Source organism: Fundulus heteroclitus, chromosome 21 (assembly GCF_011125445.2).
Source record: "Fundulus heteroclitus isolate FHET01 chromosome 21, MU-UCD_Fhet_4.1, whole genome shotgun sequence".
NCBI classification, from domain to species: Eukaryota; Metazoa; Chordata; class Actinopteri; order Cyprinodontiformes; family Fundulidae; genus Fundulus; species Fundulus heteroclitus.
The window spans coordinates 19,226,257-19,243,415 of record NC_046381.1 but is presented as its reverse complement, the minus strand read 5'-3'; the positions used below and the strand labels follow the sequence as shown (position 1 = coordinate 19,243,415).

Here is a 17,159-nt window from a genome sequence, read left to right as displayed (position 1 = left end):
AACATTTTACGAGTTTAGAAAAGCTTTGCTGTGTGAAGACTTTTAATAATGAGTTAGCAGTGAGCAGGTTTTAGCAAGTTTTAGCCCTTGCTGTAACTTTATTTTTGTTTTATTTTGGTCATCTCATCAAATTTGTTAAATAACGGGGGGAAAAAAAGAGGTACGCTAAAAAAATTATCGCTTTAAAGTCATATTAATAACCTATTTTTTCTTTAAAACCTGATTCAGGTTATTGTGAGGAAATCTCTTTTGGTTGATTTAAAAACAACAACAAAAAAAAAACGTCAGGCTTTCCAATTTTCTTTGTATCGTAATTGATTCGTTAGACCAAAAAAAATAAATTTTCCTCATATTTTTTGCATTTTTCTATCGGGTGTGTAAAATATACTCATTTGTATGTTGTAAATACTGACTTTGTCGACGATGTAGAGGTCTCAGAAATATTTGTATCAACAATGACACTGCAAAAACATGACTAAAAATAAGTAAAGTTTTCTTGAAATTAGTATATTCATCCATGATTTGAGCAGCAAATTTAAATAATCTGCCAATGGAATAAGATTTTTGCACTTAAAATAGGAACAACTCATCTCCATCATCTTATTTGTAGTGCAGTTTATCTAATTATCTTATTTTAGGTGTAAAAATGCTTGTTCCATTGGCATATCTTCTTAATTACCTGCTCAAATTAAGGACAAATACACTAATTTCAAGAAAAATTTACTTATTTTTAATTGAGTTTTTGCAGTGGATACATTTGGAGCTACAGGGTCACCTACGCGTGTATCAAGAAAACATTGCGGCTGCCTAATCTATCAAACAGTCTTCACAGAACGGTGCCTCCTCTCCTCGCGTTGCAACAGGAGAGCGGTAAACAAACAGCAGCTCGCCGCAGAGAGACAGAAAGATGAATCCAGATCCTCCGCCGCAGCAGAAAGATCTCGGGACAACAAAGAGGGAAGCTGAAAGTCTTCAGGATTCCCTTGTTGTTTTTCATTAACATTCCTGAGGTAGGTGTTGATGGACGGAGGCTGAGCGGAGAGGGTCGGGTAACACACCCACTCGGGAGAGCCGACAGCGCCGGCCGTGGGAAACACAACACACACACATTGTCATTCCGACACAGCCTTATCAATCAAGACAATTGATTAAACAGGCAGAAGAAGAAGCCTTTCAGCAGCGTATGCTCTGCTCGGGTCGTCGCCGGCCGGATCGTTTGACTCTGAATCTGTGAGCCGTGGATTTAAAAGAAAAAAAAAAAAGAAAGGCATGCCTGTGTCCTTTTGAAACCGATCATCCCAGTTGTGCTTAAAACATCTGCGTAAACTAGATGGTGGTGCTGGCCTCAGAGACGGGAAGCTCAGGCTCAGAATCGAGCTTTGCAGGCCTACTGGAGATGACAAAGGTTGTCCGTGGCCCATGCCCACGTACGGTTTAACTCTGATTCATTACAGACTAAAAGCATAAATGAGGGAAAATGTGCTGCAGGTTTGTTGATAAACTGTGGTCGATTTGAATACAACAGAAAGTGAATGGCTCACAAGATTAATAGCACTTGTAGATGCTCATCTCATCAAAGGGCATTAAAAGTATGCGCCTCACGTTGATGCGTTTAAGGACTGCAAATTGTGGGAGTTTTTAGATCTGACACCTTTGGATCGCTGGTCAGATCTAATCAAGGGAATTTTACATTCTGTATATATATATATATATATATATATATATATATATATATATATATATATATATATATATATATATATATATATATATAAAAAAAATAAATAAAACATACAACCCTTAATATCTGCATTTTACCTGTACTGCCGTTTGCTCTATGCTGTAGTGACTAATGCTCCATAAGTTTAAGCTTTAAGGTCATGATGTAAATCAGAAAAACATAACACTTATAATATAGACTGATTTTATTGAACTTGTCTATGTCACATCTCTTTAATTAATTAGAATCTTAATTTAGACAACTGATTTCCTCTAATATATGCCTGAGTTTTATACATTTTAAATAAAAGGCAGGTTTACATTTTTTTAACTGAACTAATCAGAGGAGTTTAATTCATCTCTGCTCTAAAACACTCCCTACAGTAACTCCTTTATTCTTTCCAAAGCAAATCATCTGACTGCAGCCTCTGATGGGCTCATGTTTAACATCATCAGTTCTGGCTCTGGTTCTGGTTTAATGGCTGCTTAGTTTGTTAGGACTGAGACACGCCGGAGCCAATCAGAAGCTGAGTTTGGGCGGGTCTCTACGGAAAGCTGTTGGGCCAAAATAACAACAAAAAGAATTTTTCAAACCAATAAAAAAATAGATAAAACTAAAGTGAATTATAAGTGTACCTGCATTCCAGTAAAAAAAAGAAAAAGAAAAAAAAAAGGATCTCACATTTTGTTTCATGCTATACTGGTCTCTGTTTGCATTAAAGCCAGTGTAAAAATCAAACTTTTAAACAGAGGCTCCTTTTCTTAGATGCAATGTAATAACAGAAATGTTTTAAAAAGCCTAAACTATTAAACTCTAGCATGCCATTTTGCATGAAAAGATTATTCTATTAAGGCTACATGGGTAAAGTTTTATCTGATTCATATTCAAGCAACCGGTATTTGTGATATTTCACAGTTCGATCAATGGGCTCCGGAGGACGAGAGGGCGCAGGAGGTGGAGGTCAGACAGAGAAGGAGAAGCAAGGGAAGACGGGTAGAAAGGGAGGAACAGGAAGTAAAGGAGAAAATAATCCGCCCTGGCCTGGCAGGAATTCCCCCGTGCCGCTTCCTGCAGGATTTCTGACCAGCCATTGTGTGTGTGTGTGTGTGTGTGTGTGTGCTTCCTGCAGGCCTTTTTGGAGCAGCCGGGGTAGTGGGGGGGTGGGGGGGGGGATCTCTAAGCCCCTGCTGTAGGTTGACTGCAGGCTCCAACATGAGGTGGGCATACATCTGAGGCTCCAAAGTGCATTACAAATGCATGTGCAGACCGAGAGACAAACACGCACACACATGCACGCAAATCTAATCCAACTGATCCCTGACCCAAGAAACGGGATAGAGAGCGTATGTGCCGATGAGTCTGGCCAACAGGGGGGGAGGGGGGGGGGGGGGGGGGGGTTCTCTAATGCTTCCAAAATGCTCAGGGAGAATTACAACACCTAAAAGCAAGAGCAGCGAGGTGGACATAAACAACTTTGATTCACACACATCCGTCCTGAAGCTGGTTTGGTCAGACAAAGATCACAAAAACCCACGTAGAAGATTTCAGTTTACGACCAAGTATTAGGCCACGTTTTGCCATCAAAACAAGAAATAAACTGTGAAAGATGAGCTCTAAATAAATCAAATCAATCACACTAGCGGTTTACTTCCTTCTTGTCTCAACAGGTTCAAACGTCGCATGAACAATTTGGAAGGATAATCCGCTCCTCCTGCTTTCTGTTTGTCTCAGAAGCAAAAAATAAAAAAGAAAGAAACAGAACAATATTTACTGAAAAAGGTGATTTGGATGCTATATTATATGTACTACTTATTTGATTCGGATCATTTCATAAATGCAATGAAACTTTAAGCTCCTCTTTCAATAGGTGTCGGTGCAAAGGCTGTAAAAATGATGTTGGCGACACATGAGTCCTGAGCTGAGGAGGTAAAAACACTGACAGAACCAGACTGAGTTAGATTCCCCGCTTTACTGAAGGGAATGATATCCAGAGCTTGTGCCGATATGGCCTTGGCTAAAATACGTTCTCACGCTTGTGCATGTCAAAACACAAAAGCTCCTTCTTTGAGAGCCTGTGAAGTGTTTGTCCTTGTGTGTTCGGTTTGAGCGCAGTTCTTTGATCTCATATTGATGACTCAAACACAAATGGACAGTGGAGGCTAATATTTTTATCGTTTAATACCCGTGTTATAATCACTCTTTTCCATTAATTACCATCCAGTGAAAAAGGACAGATTGTTCAAACAGGACTTGTTGCTGGAAGGTTTGGTGATGAAAAATCAAGTTTTTTTGCAAATAAACTGTATAAACTGGGAGCTACTTTAATGTTCCTGTACAACTTTTTACATTTTTATAATTGTTAAAGGGACATTGTATAACTAATTATGTTTTTATTAACCTAAAATAAAATATTGCTTTCATAAATACATATTCTTTCAAAAATGAAAGTGTTCTCATGTAGTTTATGAATACATAGGTGGTGATGCAGACATTGGGAGGCGCCATGTTTCGTTGCCATTTTTGATAACAGTAGCCAAAGGGTGACAAACTTGTCAGCCATACGCATTTTCCCTTTCTGTCTTCTATATGAAGACGTGTTGTCGGAGGAGTAGAAAACCTGCAAAGACAACTGTTGATCATCCTATTTGCCGTTTTCTGTTGAAATGGAGGACTATCCATACTCTTTGCCCAGTGAGAGGTAAGAGAAAGTAACCAAAAAAAAAAAAAAAAGAAGTAATAACCGGGAGACAACGAGAGGCTACATGGGCGCAGCTATTATTACCAGGTGGAGATAACTCATGAGGGAGTGGGGCCCCAAAATGGATTTTGAGGTGGCAGACTTTCTGCTGGACAGGTAAGTTCATTCAGAGTAATTGTGAAATTTATTTTGGCTTTATGTTAGAAACCAAAAGAAAGAATTCATCCACATCAAAAGAACGATCCGTGGTGAAACCATCAGATGTCACCCTGGTCACTCCTTGTTTCAACATGTCACTTTCCCCAAACCCCGCTTAACACCCGCCGCTGACCCCGCCTACTTTGGTGGGTGGTTTTCAAACTGTGTCTGGGGGCGGGGTTATGCCTTTACATGGGGCTGAGTTAAACTCCAAGCAGAATGGGCTATCCAAAACAATAACTACCTTTACTTAAACACAGAGTTAGCATTCAAGCCCTAAAGGCATCATTTCCATGAACAGTGATAGTTGAGTTTGGGTTCTCGCCAGCCTGAGAAGCCCTCCTCACACTGAAAAGAGAACGCCCCTAAGGTTGCAGGATCTCCGAGACTATAAGCTCACCACCAGATCATAGCAAGCTCAGACACTGTAATTTCAGTGGAGGGAAAGTTTGAGCCTACTATGCTAATAGCGTACATTTTACTTGCTTTGCCATCTTACAACAAAGCTGCTACCACCGGTAGCCCTGAGATGTCTTTGTTCTTTCTGACAATCAGGGAACTTCCCCATGATGTTTCCCCATGTCCACCTCAGTTTATGCCCTGCCATGGAGGAAACACGTTAGCTTTTCAACGGCATATAGGTGAGGGGGGTTTTGTGCGTAAAATGAAGTGTGTCGCTTTGGCTAAAAGTTTTACCCAGAAACTTGTGCTCAGATCTTTAGGAAGGCAGTCTGCAGCAATCATGCACAAAAACATATAAAAATCAGGGCTTCCCAACAGCAAGAAAACATGTAAATGTGGTAATATTCGTTATGTGGTATATTTGAGCTACAAGGACAGTAAAAGTTTTTTCCCACAGGCCAAATATGTTATATGCAAGCAGTGTGTGCTTGCATGGAAGCTAAATTTAATATCCTACCAAATATTGCATCCAAACAGGCCTTTGCACACATATTGCATATTGACGTTGCCATGACAACTGCAATTCATTATATGTTGCAGGTCTATGTAAGACTTGTATGTTTTGAACTAATTAATCTAAGCCAACCAGTCTGAGACTCTGAAGCCTCAACTTTTTTTCTTCTAGGAATCAGGCTGCAGTTATTGGGAAATTTCCATCATAAACCCCAAAATTAGCTACCAGTGCTTTTTCCACCTCGTCCTGTCGTGGCAAAACATGATGCAAGGTCTTCACTTTGCCAGTGAGAAATACATTTTGCATTTGAACCGTGGCCTGAAAAAAGCTACTTCCCCTAGTCTCTCAGCAGATGGCATTAATGCACAATCTGGAGTTGTGTGCGCTTCTCTCACGCTGATAGAAGTGAGCTACTCCACAAGGAACAAAGAAGCCCACACAGATCTCGATGGGCGACTGAGCACGGTTTTGGTTTCTTTTTGTTTTTTTGGAGGGGCGTGGGGGGGGGGGGGGGGTTAAGACATTAGCGGCTTTATGAGGTCTTTTATCTTAGAGCCAAATGCAGGCCATACATCATAGTCAACCTGCGACTGCTGCAACCAGGCTCCTCTAGGTAGTGATGAGAAGTAGTGCTACCTTATAAAATACCAACAACTTTTACGCATGCCAAAAATAGTCAAGAGACTCATGTTCTGAGCTGTTAATAAATCACAAATGACTTTGCAAAGACCGTCCACATTCTGGTGGATTTTTATTGCCATTTTGATGTAAAGAAGGCCTTTACAACACAGATTAAATAATAAAGCCTTCCATCAAGAGAAACAGATCATGTCTCCCTACCTGTGAATGTGCCCTTTACTGCCCCTCCACAGTGTGAGCATGGTGCATGTTTCAAAAAGAGTCACAGTCGTGGGTGGGAGGCATAGAGAGGGTAAGGTCACAGGGCTGTCTTACCTTATTGTCCTGCTCTGAGGGTCTATCCATAGACTGTGAGGAAGAGTCACTTAAGCTTTGAGACCTACTACCACGGCCCCTGCTCCTTCGCTAAAAAAGTAAAGAGGACTCCAAGTTACTGGATGGAACTCCACAGGAAAAAAAAGGCTAAATGTTGATTTAATAAAGAACTGGGATCAAAATTAAAATTATAAAAAGAATCCAAAAGAATCTGACTGAAATGATGGAATAAAAATGGCAAGACCAGTCAAAAAAAAAACCAAAACAAACAAAAAACCAAAAAACAATAGTCTTGTTTAAAAATTGTCACGTAGCTGCTTTCTGTTGGGGGGGAAAAAAAATACAGTGGCAGTACGTGTTTGAAAGAAAAACGAAAAAAGGAGAGAGTTCATTTTTCCGATAAAAAAAAAAAAAAAATCACCATCAAGCAGAATCAGTAAAGAAAAACATGTTTTAATTTTATGATTATTTAAAAAGATAGGGGGCTATAACTTCAAAGAGAAAATAATTTCATTGAGTTTGATTGTTTTTTTAGGGCATTTTTAATCAAGCTAGAACATACAGGTCTTCTGGGGGATTTCATGAGTAGCGCTGCCCACTGATCTCAGGATGAACCAACTTGTTAATGCAACAAATTACATCAACACACCATTATGTAGATTTCCAGGAAAACTGACTTGAACCTTTCTGGGATCTCGTCCAAAGACCAGAATCAAAACTTATACAACAAAGCTGGCCGCTCCCAGCCATGCAGATGCACGGAAAACAATTGTTTCCCCGACCTCCCCCGCCAGTCCAGGAGACTGTGCAAACAGTGCATCCATAGACGTGTTTACAATAAAAACCAAAGTCCAAGAGTAAAATAATTCATACAAGGTGTCACTGAAACGTCTGATGAAAATTTAATTTACGGTAACTGAGAGCAAAGCAGATTAATCACAGTTTGAAATTAGGTTTACAGACCACATCCAGTCAAGCTCCATATGTTACTAACATGGCGTAAATATCCATCAAGTGCCACTTCATGAAACCCATTCTGCTGACAACGTTGCCTTTTTATTTTGTCATTAATTCCTCCACGTACGTCCCCGTCATCCACACAGTCCGACCTTAATGACATTACACCCCGGCATCCAAAGCAATTCATATACGATCAATGTAATCAATGTGCCAGCGTGAGTCTTTCCATCAGCGTTCGTTAACGCTGTGAAATGCAGTCTGTGTGGACGGGTTGTTGCACACACAGTGTCCCATATTCTACTCAAAACCTCACGCCACAAATCAGGAAGGCGCAGTGACGCTTGGTTCCCTGCCCCCGACCGATGCTTAGCAGACGTGTGTGTCCATGACGGCGAGAGTGAGACAAACACAAGAGTTGATCTTCTTAGTAAACGTGCGAACGGCAAACAACTGTTGGATTTTGTTGTCCTTTTTTTTTTTGCTTGTATATTTGCTTATTCTTATTATTTTGGGACAACATCTAGTCTGGCAATGGAGAGATGTTCTAACTAGGCTGTGGGACAAAAATACAGATTAGATAGAGCCGTGATGATGCAAAAATGGCCAATAATCTGCAGATTGTGATGGTCGATGCCAGCTAGGCTAATAAGTAATAAAATGTAGCTAATAAGGCAGCAGATTTCAAATTGGAGTGTGCTAGGTTTCCGTCTGAAACCTAAAACCCGAGTCAGTATTTTTAATCTAAATTGAGGCGAGTGGCGATGAAGCTGTTAAACGTGTTTGATGCTGCGATATAACACAGATAGAAGACCTCGTCCTGCTCCTCAGACGGGAAATGAGGGAACAAATGTTGCAAAATATAAGAAAAATGGGAGGAACAATAACAGGTGGAGAGGGACAGACGAATTAAAAACCAGATCAGGTAAAAACGAATAAGGAGTGCCATGATGGATTCAATGAAGCAAAGTAAAAGTAGTGGAAAAAAAAGAGGGACATGAAGCAGAAGAATGAGTGGAGAAGATGACGAGAACGACGTGGTTGTGGACAGAACTGAGTTAACCAATGGAAATAGGAGAAATGGGAGCAACAAGAATTTTTTATTTTTTTTTTAAAGAGCAAGTGATGACGGGTCTCCTCAGAAACAGGAAGGTCACAAGGTTTGGATCAAAACAATTCAAACTAACCTCCTCTCACAACTGCTCCATTACAACACACACGGGCACATAATGCAAATACAGCCACATGCAACAAGCCACATTACTGAAAATTATTTCACCATCAGCACCAAATTGGTGCCGTCACTTTAAAAAAAAAAAAAAGTTATTCAGATATGTGTGAAATTAGGTTCACTGGACAGCTCGCTGGCAGTCAGTATCTTACCTGCAGTAGATAGTTCTCTGACCGACTTCAGTTTGAACAAATAGAGAATCATTTTGACCGAAACCACAAGCTGATGGGCCGGTACAAGATTTCTACTTCATTTTATCTAAATTCAATCAAATTCTTTATCTTAAGACAAAGTGAATAATTATGAAATGACTACTGCGAATATACTGATTATTAGGGTTAGAATAATGTTGCTTTTAGCACTCAGCATTATTTTGATTTTGGTTCTTTAGCACACATAATGAGAGAGAGATATAGTACAAATGAGAGTTTTGACAGTCACCATTAAAAAAAATATTTACAAATCAGTTTTCTTCAGCTGAAGCAAAAAAATGTTTTTTTAATTAAATAAAAATCAAGGATTAAATGTACGATTAATTTGAAGCCTCTTTCAGCTAAAAAAAGTGACGTCATTTTAACAGATTTAGTCAGTATTGTGACTTTTTTCTCAAAGATGTACACAGCAGTGAAAGACTAAACCTAAATCTAAAATAAATCCGGCCGAGATGAGCAGAAATGTTTAAATAATCATGCTCAGGGTATAATCGCTTCCTGCCAGTCTGCCCTTTAAAAGGCGATATTAGCAGCTTAATTAGCCAGACCATTGTCTACGTTAGCTAGCCTGCAGTCTGCTGCTTAACAGGAATACTGCCCTGGCCTCTCCGCTTGCCGACTGTAACGTCAACAAAGCATTACCTTAATTACACAAAATAGGAAGCGCTCCTTCAGCTTTCACACCTTTAATACAGCCCGCAGTCTCGCTGGTAACCAAGAGGAATATGTAGGAGAAAACCGCATTTGTATGAAGATATATGAAATCCACGAGGACTTTGTTTTGTCCTAATTAGCTCGTGCTCTATGTAAAAAAACAATAAATCTCTGCTCGTCAAAGCTGAGGTCTGTCAGGAGGCGATCTACTGTAGGTGAGACGCGGCTCTCCGCAGAAGTCCACTTTGAAAACAAAAAAAAACAAGCAAACAGAAGAGAAGCTCTTCAATCTGGATGTTAATGGCTGAACGTCTACGCTCGGATGATGGCAGTTTAGGGCCGACTCAGACCGGCCGTTTAAGCTGAGAAGCATTTTAAACCTAAAGTGGGGTGAACTTGTGGGGTTAGTTTATAAAAAAAAAAAAAAAACAAGGCATGCAATCATTAAATCAGGACACTTACCAGCTTGCTGTGATGGTATTTGCAGTATCCACAGTACTTGACATTATCTGCATCTGAGCCTTGTTCTTCACATAATAACCCTGCAAACTGGGCACTACGGGGGCAGAGGATGAAAGAAGAGTCATTAATGGTATGGTATTCGTGAATATAACCTGGTTAATATCAGAAAATGTGTGTGAAAACATATGTTGGCAGCACAGGAAAAGGATTTCCAAGGATTTTCCTTTGTGCCTTTAAGCAGTTCTCATGACACATCGCGTCATGAGCGTCGCCTCACAGCTGAGGGAAATGAAAGAGTCCAGAGGGCAAGTGTGGTGCAGGGAAAACGCTGGCGCCGCCGCACCCACACACGCGCCTCACCATGTGACGTGGAAGGCCTGTCTGCAGCCGTGTTTGTTGCAGGTCATGCAGGCTCCGGTGGCGGCTTTGCTCTCTCTGCCCTGCTCCTCGCAGATGTAACACGTCTGCGCACAAAGAGGGCACCGAGTTCATTTAACTTTTACACATTTTCCCGCAAAAACCCTTTTTTTTTTCTTTTTTTTTTACCTTGTTGTAGCGCTCATGGGGGACAGACTGTAGGACTATGGGCTCCATAGTAGCGACATTAGCGAACTCCACCTCGGGTATGTACAGGGCACACACCACATGGGCCCAGCCTGCAAACGATACCACAAAAGAAGAAACATGAGCCTCTGTGTGTTTACCAGTTTGAACACGTTAACCGCTTTCAGCCACTCTGCAGAATAAAATCAGTGACGTTTGGATTTATTTCATTCATTCATTGTAATTTGTGAATCTAGGGTAAGAGGAAGTGGACCGAATTTTATAAGCTAGGCACAAACCAGCTAATGTTTTCAGCGCAAATAAGGATTGAGCAAAAGGAGCAAAGACAGCAATTAGTGGTCCCATTTTTTACCCACCGTGTTATACTGAATTATTCATGAATTTGATGCGCCTGTGTTGCACATCAATCTCAGATGAGCTACAAATTCCTTCCTGGCTCTTAGTTATACCGAAGTATACTAGATATACTAAAATAACACCTACCAAACACTAAGCTGTGGGGAAGTACGCCCGGGACAGAAAACGAATTACAGAATGAAATTCCTTAAATTTCCCTGCTACAGGTTTCCTGTAGTTTGAAGTCAATTTAATGCCAGAGAAAATGCAACATTGTTGATAAATTTTGACCTGCAGATCTGTTAAGCAGCCGACAGCAGGCTCAAACAGAACCTAAACCAGAACCCACTCCACTAGCTAAGCAGACTATACGAGCTTTTTAAGCTCTGGGTAAATTTCGCTGGATTTGAACTAATCAAGCCCACCCTGGCTGATAATTTTAGCTCTGAGAGTCTGACTTTGATTTTCAGCGATTCCCAGATTTGTTTTCATCTCCTCTTTTTGGAGAGAAGTATTAATATTGAAATTGTGACTGTTCACACATTAAACTGTGTTTTTTTGTACAACGTCTTTGTGCCCAAACCTAATTAACAGTAGAACTACATGCATACATTATTTTCATGTCTGAAAATAATGTTTGTATTATTTTAGTAGCAGTAAAACTGTTTTTTTTTAGTTTTACATTAAGCAATTAAATCACTTTTTTTCCTATTTTATTTTAATTCTTTATCTTAATACTGCAAGAACAACACTTTTCTTAAGATCATTACATCTTGGGAATCTTCTAAGAGCCCGTGCTTTGGGAAAATACTAAAATCAGCGCAAAGCACAACATTAGTATATTTTTTTCCAACTGTTTTGTGTTTTTAAAAAGCAAAAACAAAATCTCTAGAAAGCCAAACAGCTTTCATGTGTTGGCCCGTGCTCTCTCTCCAGCATCTGTTCGCTGAGCCCCTAAAACGCGCACACAGCTGCCCGTCAGCAAAGACAAACTGCGGGGCTGCAGAGTGACAGCAGGGCACGGTCCGAGCGCCGACTAAATTGACGACAAGTTGAGGAGGAGTTGACCGAGGTTACCAGCAGGTCAAACGGAGGTGGGAGTCTCTGCAGCCCCCCCTCCCCTCCTCAAATCTACAGCTGAAACAAATACAGGCTTAAACTTACAGTTGAACCCGTGACCTGCCTTTGACCTGCTGAGTGGGACTGGGGGCGTAGAAGTCCTATAAAACAGGACTATAAAAGTGGCATAATGTTCCCTGGTTTAGACGCTCACTAGCTTTAATGCTCCTCACTGACTAACTTTAGTTATATGGTGAGTAATTAACTTAATAATACCACACTTCAACCTGCCGCCCCATCTTTGAGCTTTCCCTTCGTCGACCCGTGTTCTGCCAGCTTGTCCGGCAGAACCGGCACCCGACGGTCCGGCGTGCAAACGGAACGTCTCGCTGCTCTAATTAGCACGCAAATAAATGCAACCCAAGTCAATGACGGCAAATTGCTTTTCTCCGCCTTATTACTGTCCCACCTGAAAAAACAACTAAACAGATCAACAAGTGAGGAGGAGGAGGAGGAGGAGGAAGAAACAAGGGAAAAGGGGGTTAGTGAGAGGGAAAATATGTGGGGAGGGAGAGAAGAGACAGAGATGGGGTCATGAGAAGGGTAAAATAAAAGAGAAAGTAGTAAAACGGTGTGTGTTAGTGGTGTCCCGATGCCTCCCTCCAGGCCTGGACACAATCCCACAGCTGTGCCTCTCTCTGACTGCCTCACACACACACACACACACACACACACACACGCACACACACACACACACACACACACACACACACACACACACACACTTACATGCACAGAGAATATTTACAGTCTCCACCAGGATGACCTCTCAGTGAACCCACGAGAGGAGACTCCTCACAGGCCACGCACTATACACATGCAGGCCCGCCCCCTCATAAACACACACACACACACACACACACACAACAAACAGCAACATAACTCTCTCCGCCTGCTAACGGTCCACCAACACTGCCGGGGACGTGTAAATAATGCCACGATGGGTGCGTGTGTGAGCGTCTGACAGTGGGTCTACCTCCGTTGTCCGTCCTCTTGAGGGCTCCATCTTTGTGGGGGCAGAGCTCACATCTCTGTCGGGAAAAGAGAGAGGGGGGGGGGATTAAAAGTAAATAAATAAATAAAATCAAGTCAGTACGACAGTTCAGCACAGATGTGAGTGTTTTAGCTTAGCAGGTAGCCACCGTGGGACTCAAAGCCAGCAGCGTTGTAGGAAAACACCCTGATTTTATCTGCCAGCTGAGGCTCCTTATCCCAGACGGCGACTATCAGCACGAGGGAGTGTTCAGCCGGGCGGTTTTGCCGCTCCGTTTCTGATGACTCGGCTCATTCTCAGCTTTCTCACATGCTGCTACGAACGGTCATCCCAAAGCAACAACCACTCACTGCAAAAACGGATCTAAAAATAAGTAAAATGTTCTTAAAATTTGTGCTTTTGTCCTAGATTGGAGCAGGTAAATAAGATTATCTGCCAATGGAATGAGTATTTTGACCCCTAAAATAAGATAATTAGACATAGTGCACTTGAAATAAGATGGAGAAGAATTGTTTCTATTTTAAGTGCAAAAATCTTATTCCATTGGCGGTTCATCTTATTTACCGGCTCAAATCAAGGACAGATATGCTCATTTTAAGAAAGTGTTACTTATTTTTTAGTTCCGTTTTTGCAGTGCTGACTCTTGGGTTGCTTCTTAAATCCCCCAAAACCAGGGCAATGCCTTCAGGTTGCCCCGGCCTCCACGCAACTGTGTTCCATCCCAATAGCGTTTTGAAATGGTAGCAAGCGCTGAAATTGAGATGTTTGTTCTTAGTTGAACATTTTTTGGGGTTATTTATTCTTAATTTAGATGTATAACAATGTGGGGAAATGAGAGGTCGACGATACATCGGCCACATCTCCAGCTGACGAGCTGCCGTCGCTGTGCGTGTCTTCATTCCCGTGGAGACTCGTGTATGCACATATAAACAATTTCCAATCACTACGCGTACAGCATTTAACTTTACATTAATAAAGTCCCTACACTGCAGCAGGGGTCAGCGCTTTTTCTCCTCCTCCTCCCCACTGAACTAAAGAAGCCCTTTTCTCGCTGTGACCCGTTCATTAAGTGCGAGCAAAGAGCTGCCATAAGAGTCCTGACGCGGGTTTTTGGGTGAACCTTTCAAGCTGCGGTCTGAAGCTGATTGTTAAGATTAGCTGATTCAATCGCAGGTTGCGAGACTTGTGTTACATTTGTTGTCATTCTGTCATTTCTATCGTGTAAACGGAGGAAGAAGAGGCAATATCGGCTTAAAGAAGAAAAAAGAAAAGGCGGCACGCCCCTTCTATGTCCCCACTGGGTTGATAGCCTCGTGAGACCATCCTGATCTGCCGAGCTTTCAAGGTTTCACTCGCAGATCAGTCTGGCTACTTTACGTTAAAGAAAATTTGGAGCCGTTCACCAAACGAACGTCCAATCAGCGTTGGCTTTGAGGCGGGTTGAGGTGTGACGCAACGAGAAGCGCGACAGTTCAGTCTAAAGAACATGGTGGCTTCAGCCGATGAAACTAGCGTTAGCGTGGCTATCGAGCAAGTTTTATCGGAATTACAGAGTATTTCTTCACTGAAAGAAGAGCAAATCACTGCTCTGGAGGCTTTTCTCAGAGGAAAAGATATTTTTGCTATTCTCCCGACTGGTTTCGGCAAGAGTTTGATCTATCAATTGGCTCCTCTTGTTGTGCTAGTACGTCATATGCTTCGTTGATCTGATTGGTTCATTTGGCCCGTCTATCACCAACATAGGCCAATCAGCTAACCAGTATTTTCGCCCCTTCCCAAAATTACTTCAACGGAAGGTTTCCAGATGGATATGCGGAGCAAATCTATCTGGCGGAGTCAGGTTACCCGGTTGATGCACTCCCAATCCCCCAAAAGCCATATTAAAGACATGTTTAATCGTCTAATCATAACAAAAAAAAAGTGAGCGAGAGAGAATCACAGAGCGCCAGTCTAGATAAAACTGTTATTAATAAGAGAAACAAAAAGTTATTTCCTGACAGACATTTTCTGATTCCCGCTCGTTTTCTTCTCCTGGATCTGTTGCAATTCTCTCCTCTTTTGCCTTCAAATCTCTCTCTCTTGGTTCCTCTTCTCCTTCATCACTAACTTTGACCTTAGATGTCTCATCTGCATGAAAGTTTTCCCGATTCCAGCCAGTTAAGCATATTTGTGAGAATGAATGAAGTAGATCCCACAAGCTAAGTGCTGGTATACAGCACAATGTGTAGAAGAAGAAGACTTCTTCTATATTTCATCTTAAAATGAGCGTAGAAAACTTCATCCATATAAATATTTTGTGTGAATATATTGTTATTTGTTTATTCATTAAATTTACAGTGTTTCTTTCCAAAGGAAATGCTTATTTACACGCCTTTATTGTGTGTGGGAAACACACTGTTATGGTGTAATTATCAGACCACCATTAGATTTTCATCTTGCCCTAGCGGGGGTGCGTGTACCACACTTTGGGAATCCCTGGGTTAGACTGATGTCAAAATAATCAGTGTCTGCCTTAAAAACCTGTATCGGCTGAAGGGAAATACACAGGCATATAACAATGTCCCATATATACTTTATATATGTATACAGGAGCAAATATAACGTATATATGGGGCAATTTGGTGCTTCACCAATTAAGTCAACGTTTAATTGATACCATTTTTGGCCTTACTGCATCCTTACTACATGACATTACTACATTTTAAGTACAGTTCAAATGAAAGTGCACAATAGTTTCTAAAACGGAGAAATAAAACCAGTTTTATTCTTATTGTAATGTATTATCAAGACATTAAATTGTAATGAGTTATGACCAGATAAGCCCTTTTTATAATGGCGTAAGAAGTTTTGCCAACTTTTGTTTATGATTTTTTTTTGTCTTAATTGCCATATCTTTTCTGTTTTCAAGAACTTCAGAACACAATGACTGAAAAATGGCTGCATATTAACATTTTTGTTACTTTAAAATAACTTATAAAACTTGTGATTATTGTGTTTTAAGGTGATTTTTGACCATCCTTCCAGAAGCCTGTGAGGTCAGACACTGATGTAGGACGAGAAGGCCTGGCTCTCCATTCTGATTCCTCCTGAAGGTGTTCGACCGCGTTGAGGTCATCCAAACCAAGCTTTCTTATCCATGGCTTTATGGACCTTGCTTTGTCTTGTTGGAAGAGGAAAGGACCACCTCTGAACAGTTCCCACAAACTTGGAAGCATGAAGTTGTCTAAAACCTTTTGGGATGCTGAAGCATTCAAGAGTTCCTTTCACTGGATCTTGGTTGGTGAAGCCCAACCCCTAAATCAACCCAGTGTTTCCCATACATAGACTCTACTTAAGGCCCATTCATACCTCACGTAAAAGACGGATACGTGTGGAGTGTTTCATACGTTCTAACCGTCGATTTCGTCCGTATTTTGACACTAAAATTGGGAGCTTACGATTACGGACCAAACGGATCAATACTACCGGAAACGGTGGGGGCGCTATTGAGTTTGTAGTACAAAATGTCAACAAAATCACGAAGAAGGTTCTGGGCTTTAAATAATGGCGGGATTCGAGGAACGACTTGCGGAGCTTGTCCGCAACTACCCACACATATATGATGTGTCGTGTCCGGGGCACTGGGACAAACAAAAAGTTTACTTACGGGGCAAATACAACAAAATCACGTCTTGGATCGTCGCCATGTTTGACGAATTATTGGCACCCAGCACTGCCACCTAGAGGAAATATTGGTTATTGCGCACCTCAACGGACGGAGGTATGAAGGAGTCAACGGATAGAACGTACCAGGGTTCATACAGCATAAGGCAAGTTAAATTCAAGACTTTTTAAGACTTTTTAATGCCACTTGAAATAAAAAGTTAAGACCAACTTCATGATAAACAAGATAAACTTGGTTGCGACAACTTCACCCAAATGTTTATTTTAACATAAACCATTACTTTCTGGCACAGTAGACATGTTTAAAACTTTGAAAAACATTCCATATAGGAAGAAAGCTAAAAAAACCACACAAATTACAGATACATTTTTAACAACTACTGAACTGAATTCACAAACTTTGTTTTGTTCCCTACTAAAATAAGCTATAAATCAGTTTTAAAAACCCACAACATAACCAGTGCCAACTCTTTTTCGCAGC

At 41.1% G+C, this 17,159-nt stretch overlaps 1 protein-coding gene across 2 annotated transcripts in view; it reads right to left on the bottom strand.

Annotated features, from left to right (window-relative positions):
- Positions 1–17,159, bottom strand: part of mllt10 (MLLT10 histone lysine methyltransferase DOT1L cofactor) — a 62,034-nt gene that overhangs the window by 29,400 nt on the left and 15,475 nt on the right. For both annotated transcript variants that reach the window (XM_036125302.1, XM_036125303.1), the window contains 4 exons: positions 12,998–13,052; positions 10,549–10,658; positions 10,363–10,466; positions 10,003–10,096 (listed from right to left, as the gene is read on the bottom strand). In XM_036125302.1, the coding sequence (XP_035981195.1) occupies positions 10,003–10,096; positions 10,363–10,466; positions 10,549–10,658; positions 12,998–13,052 (363 nt within the window). The remainder of the gene's footprint in view (positions 1–10,002; positions 10,097–10,362; positions 10,467–10,548; positions 10,659–12,997; positions 13,053–17,159) is intronic.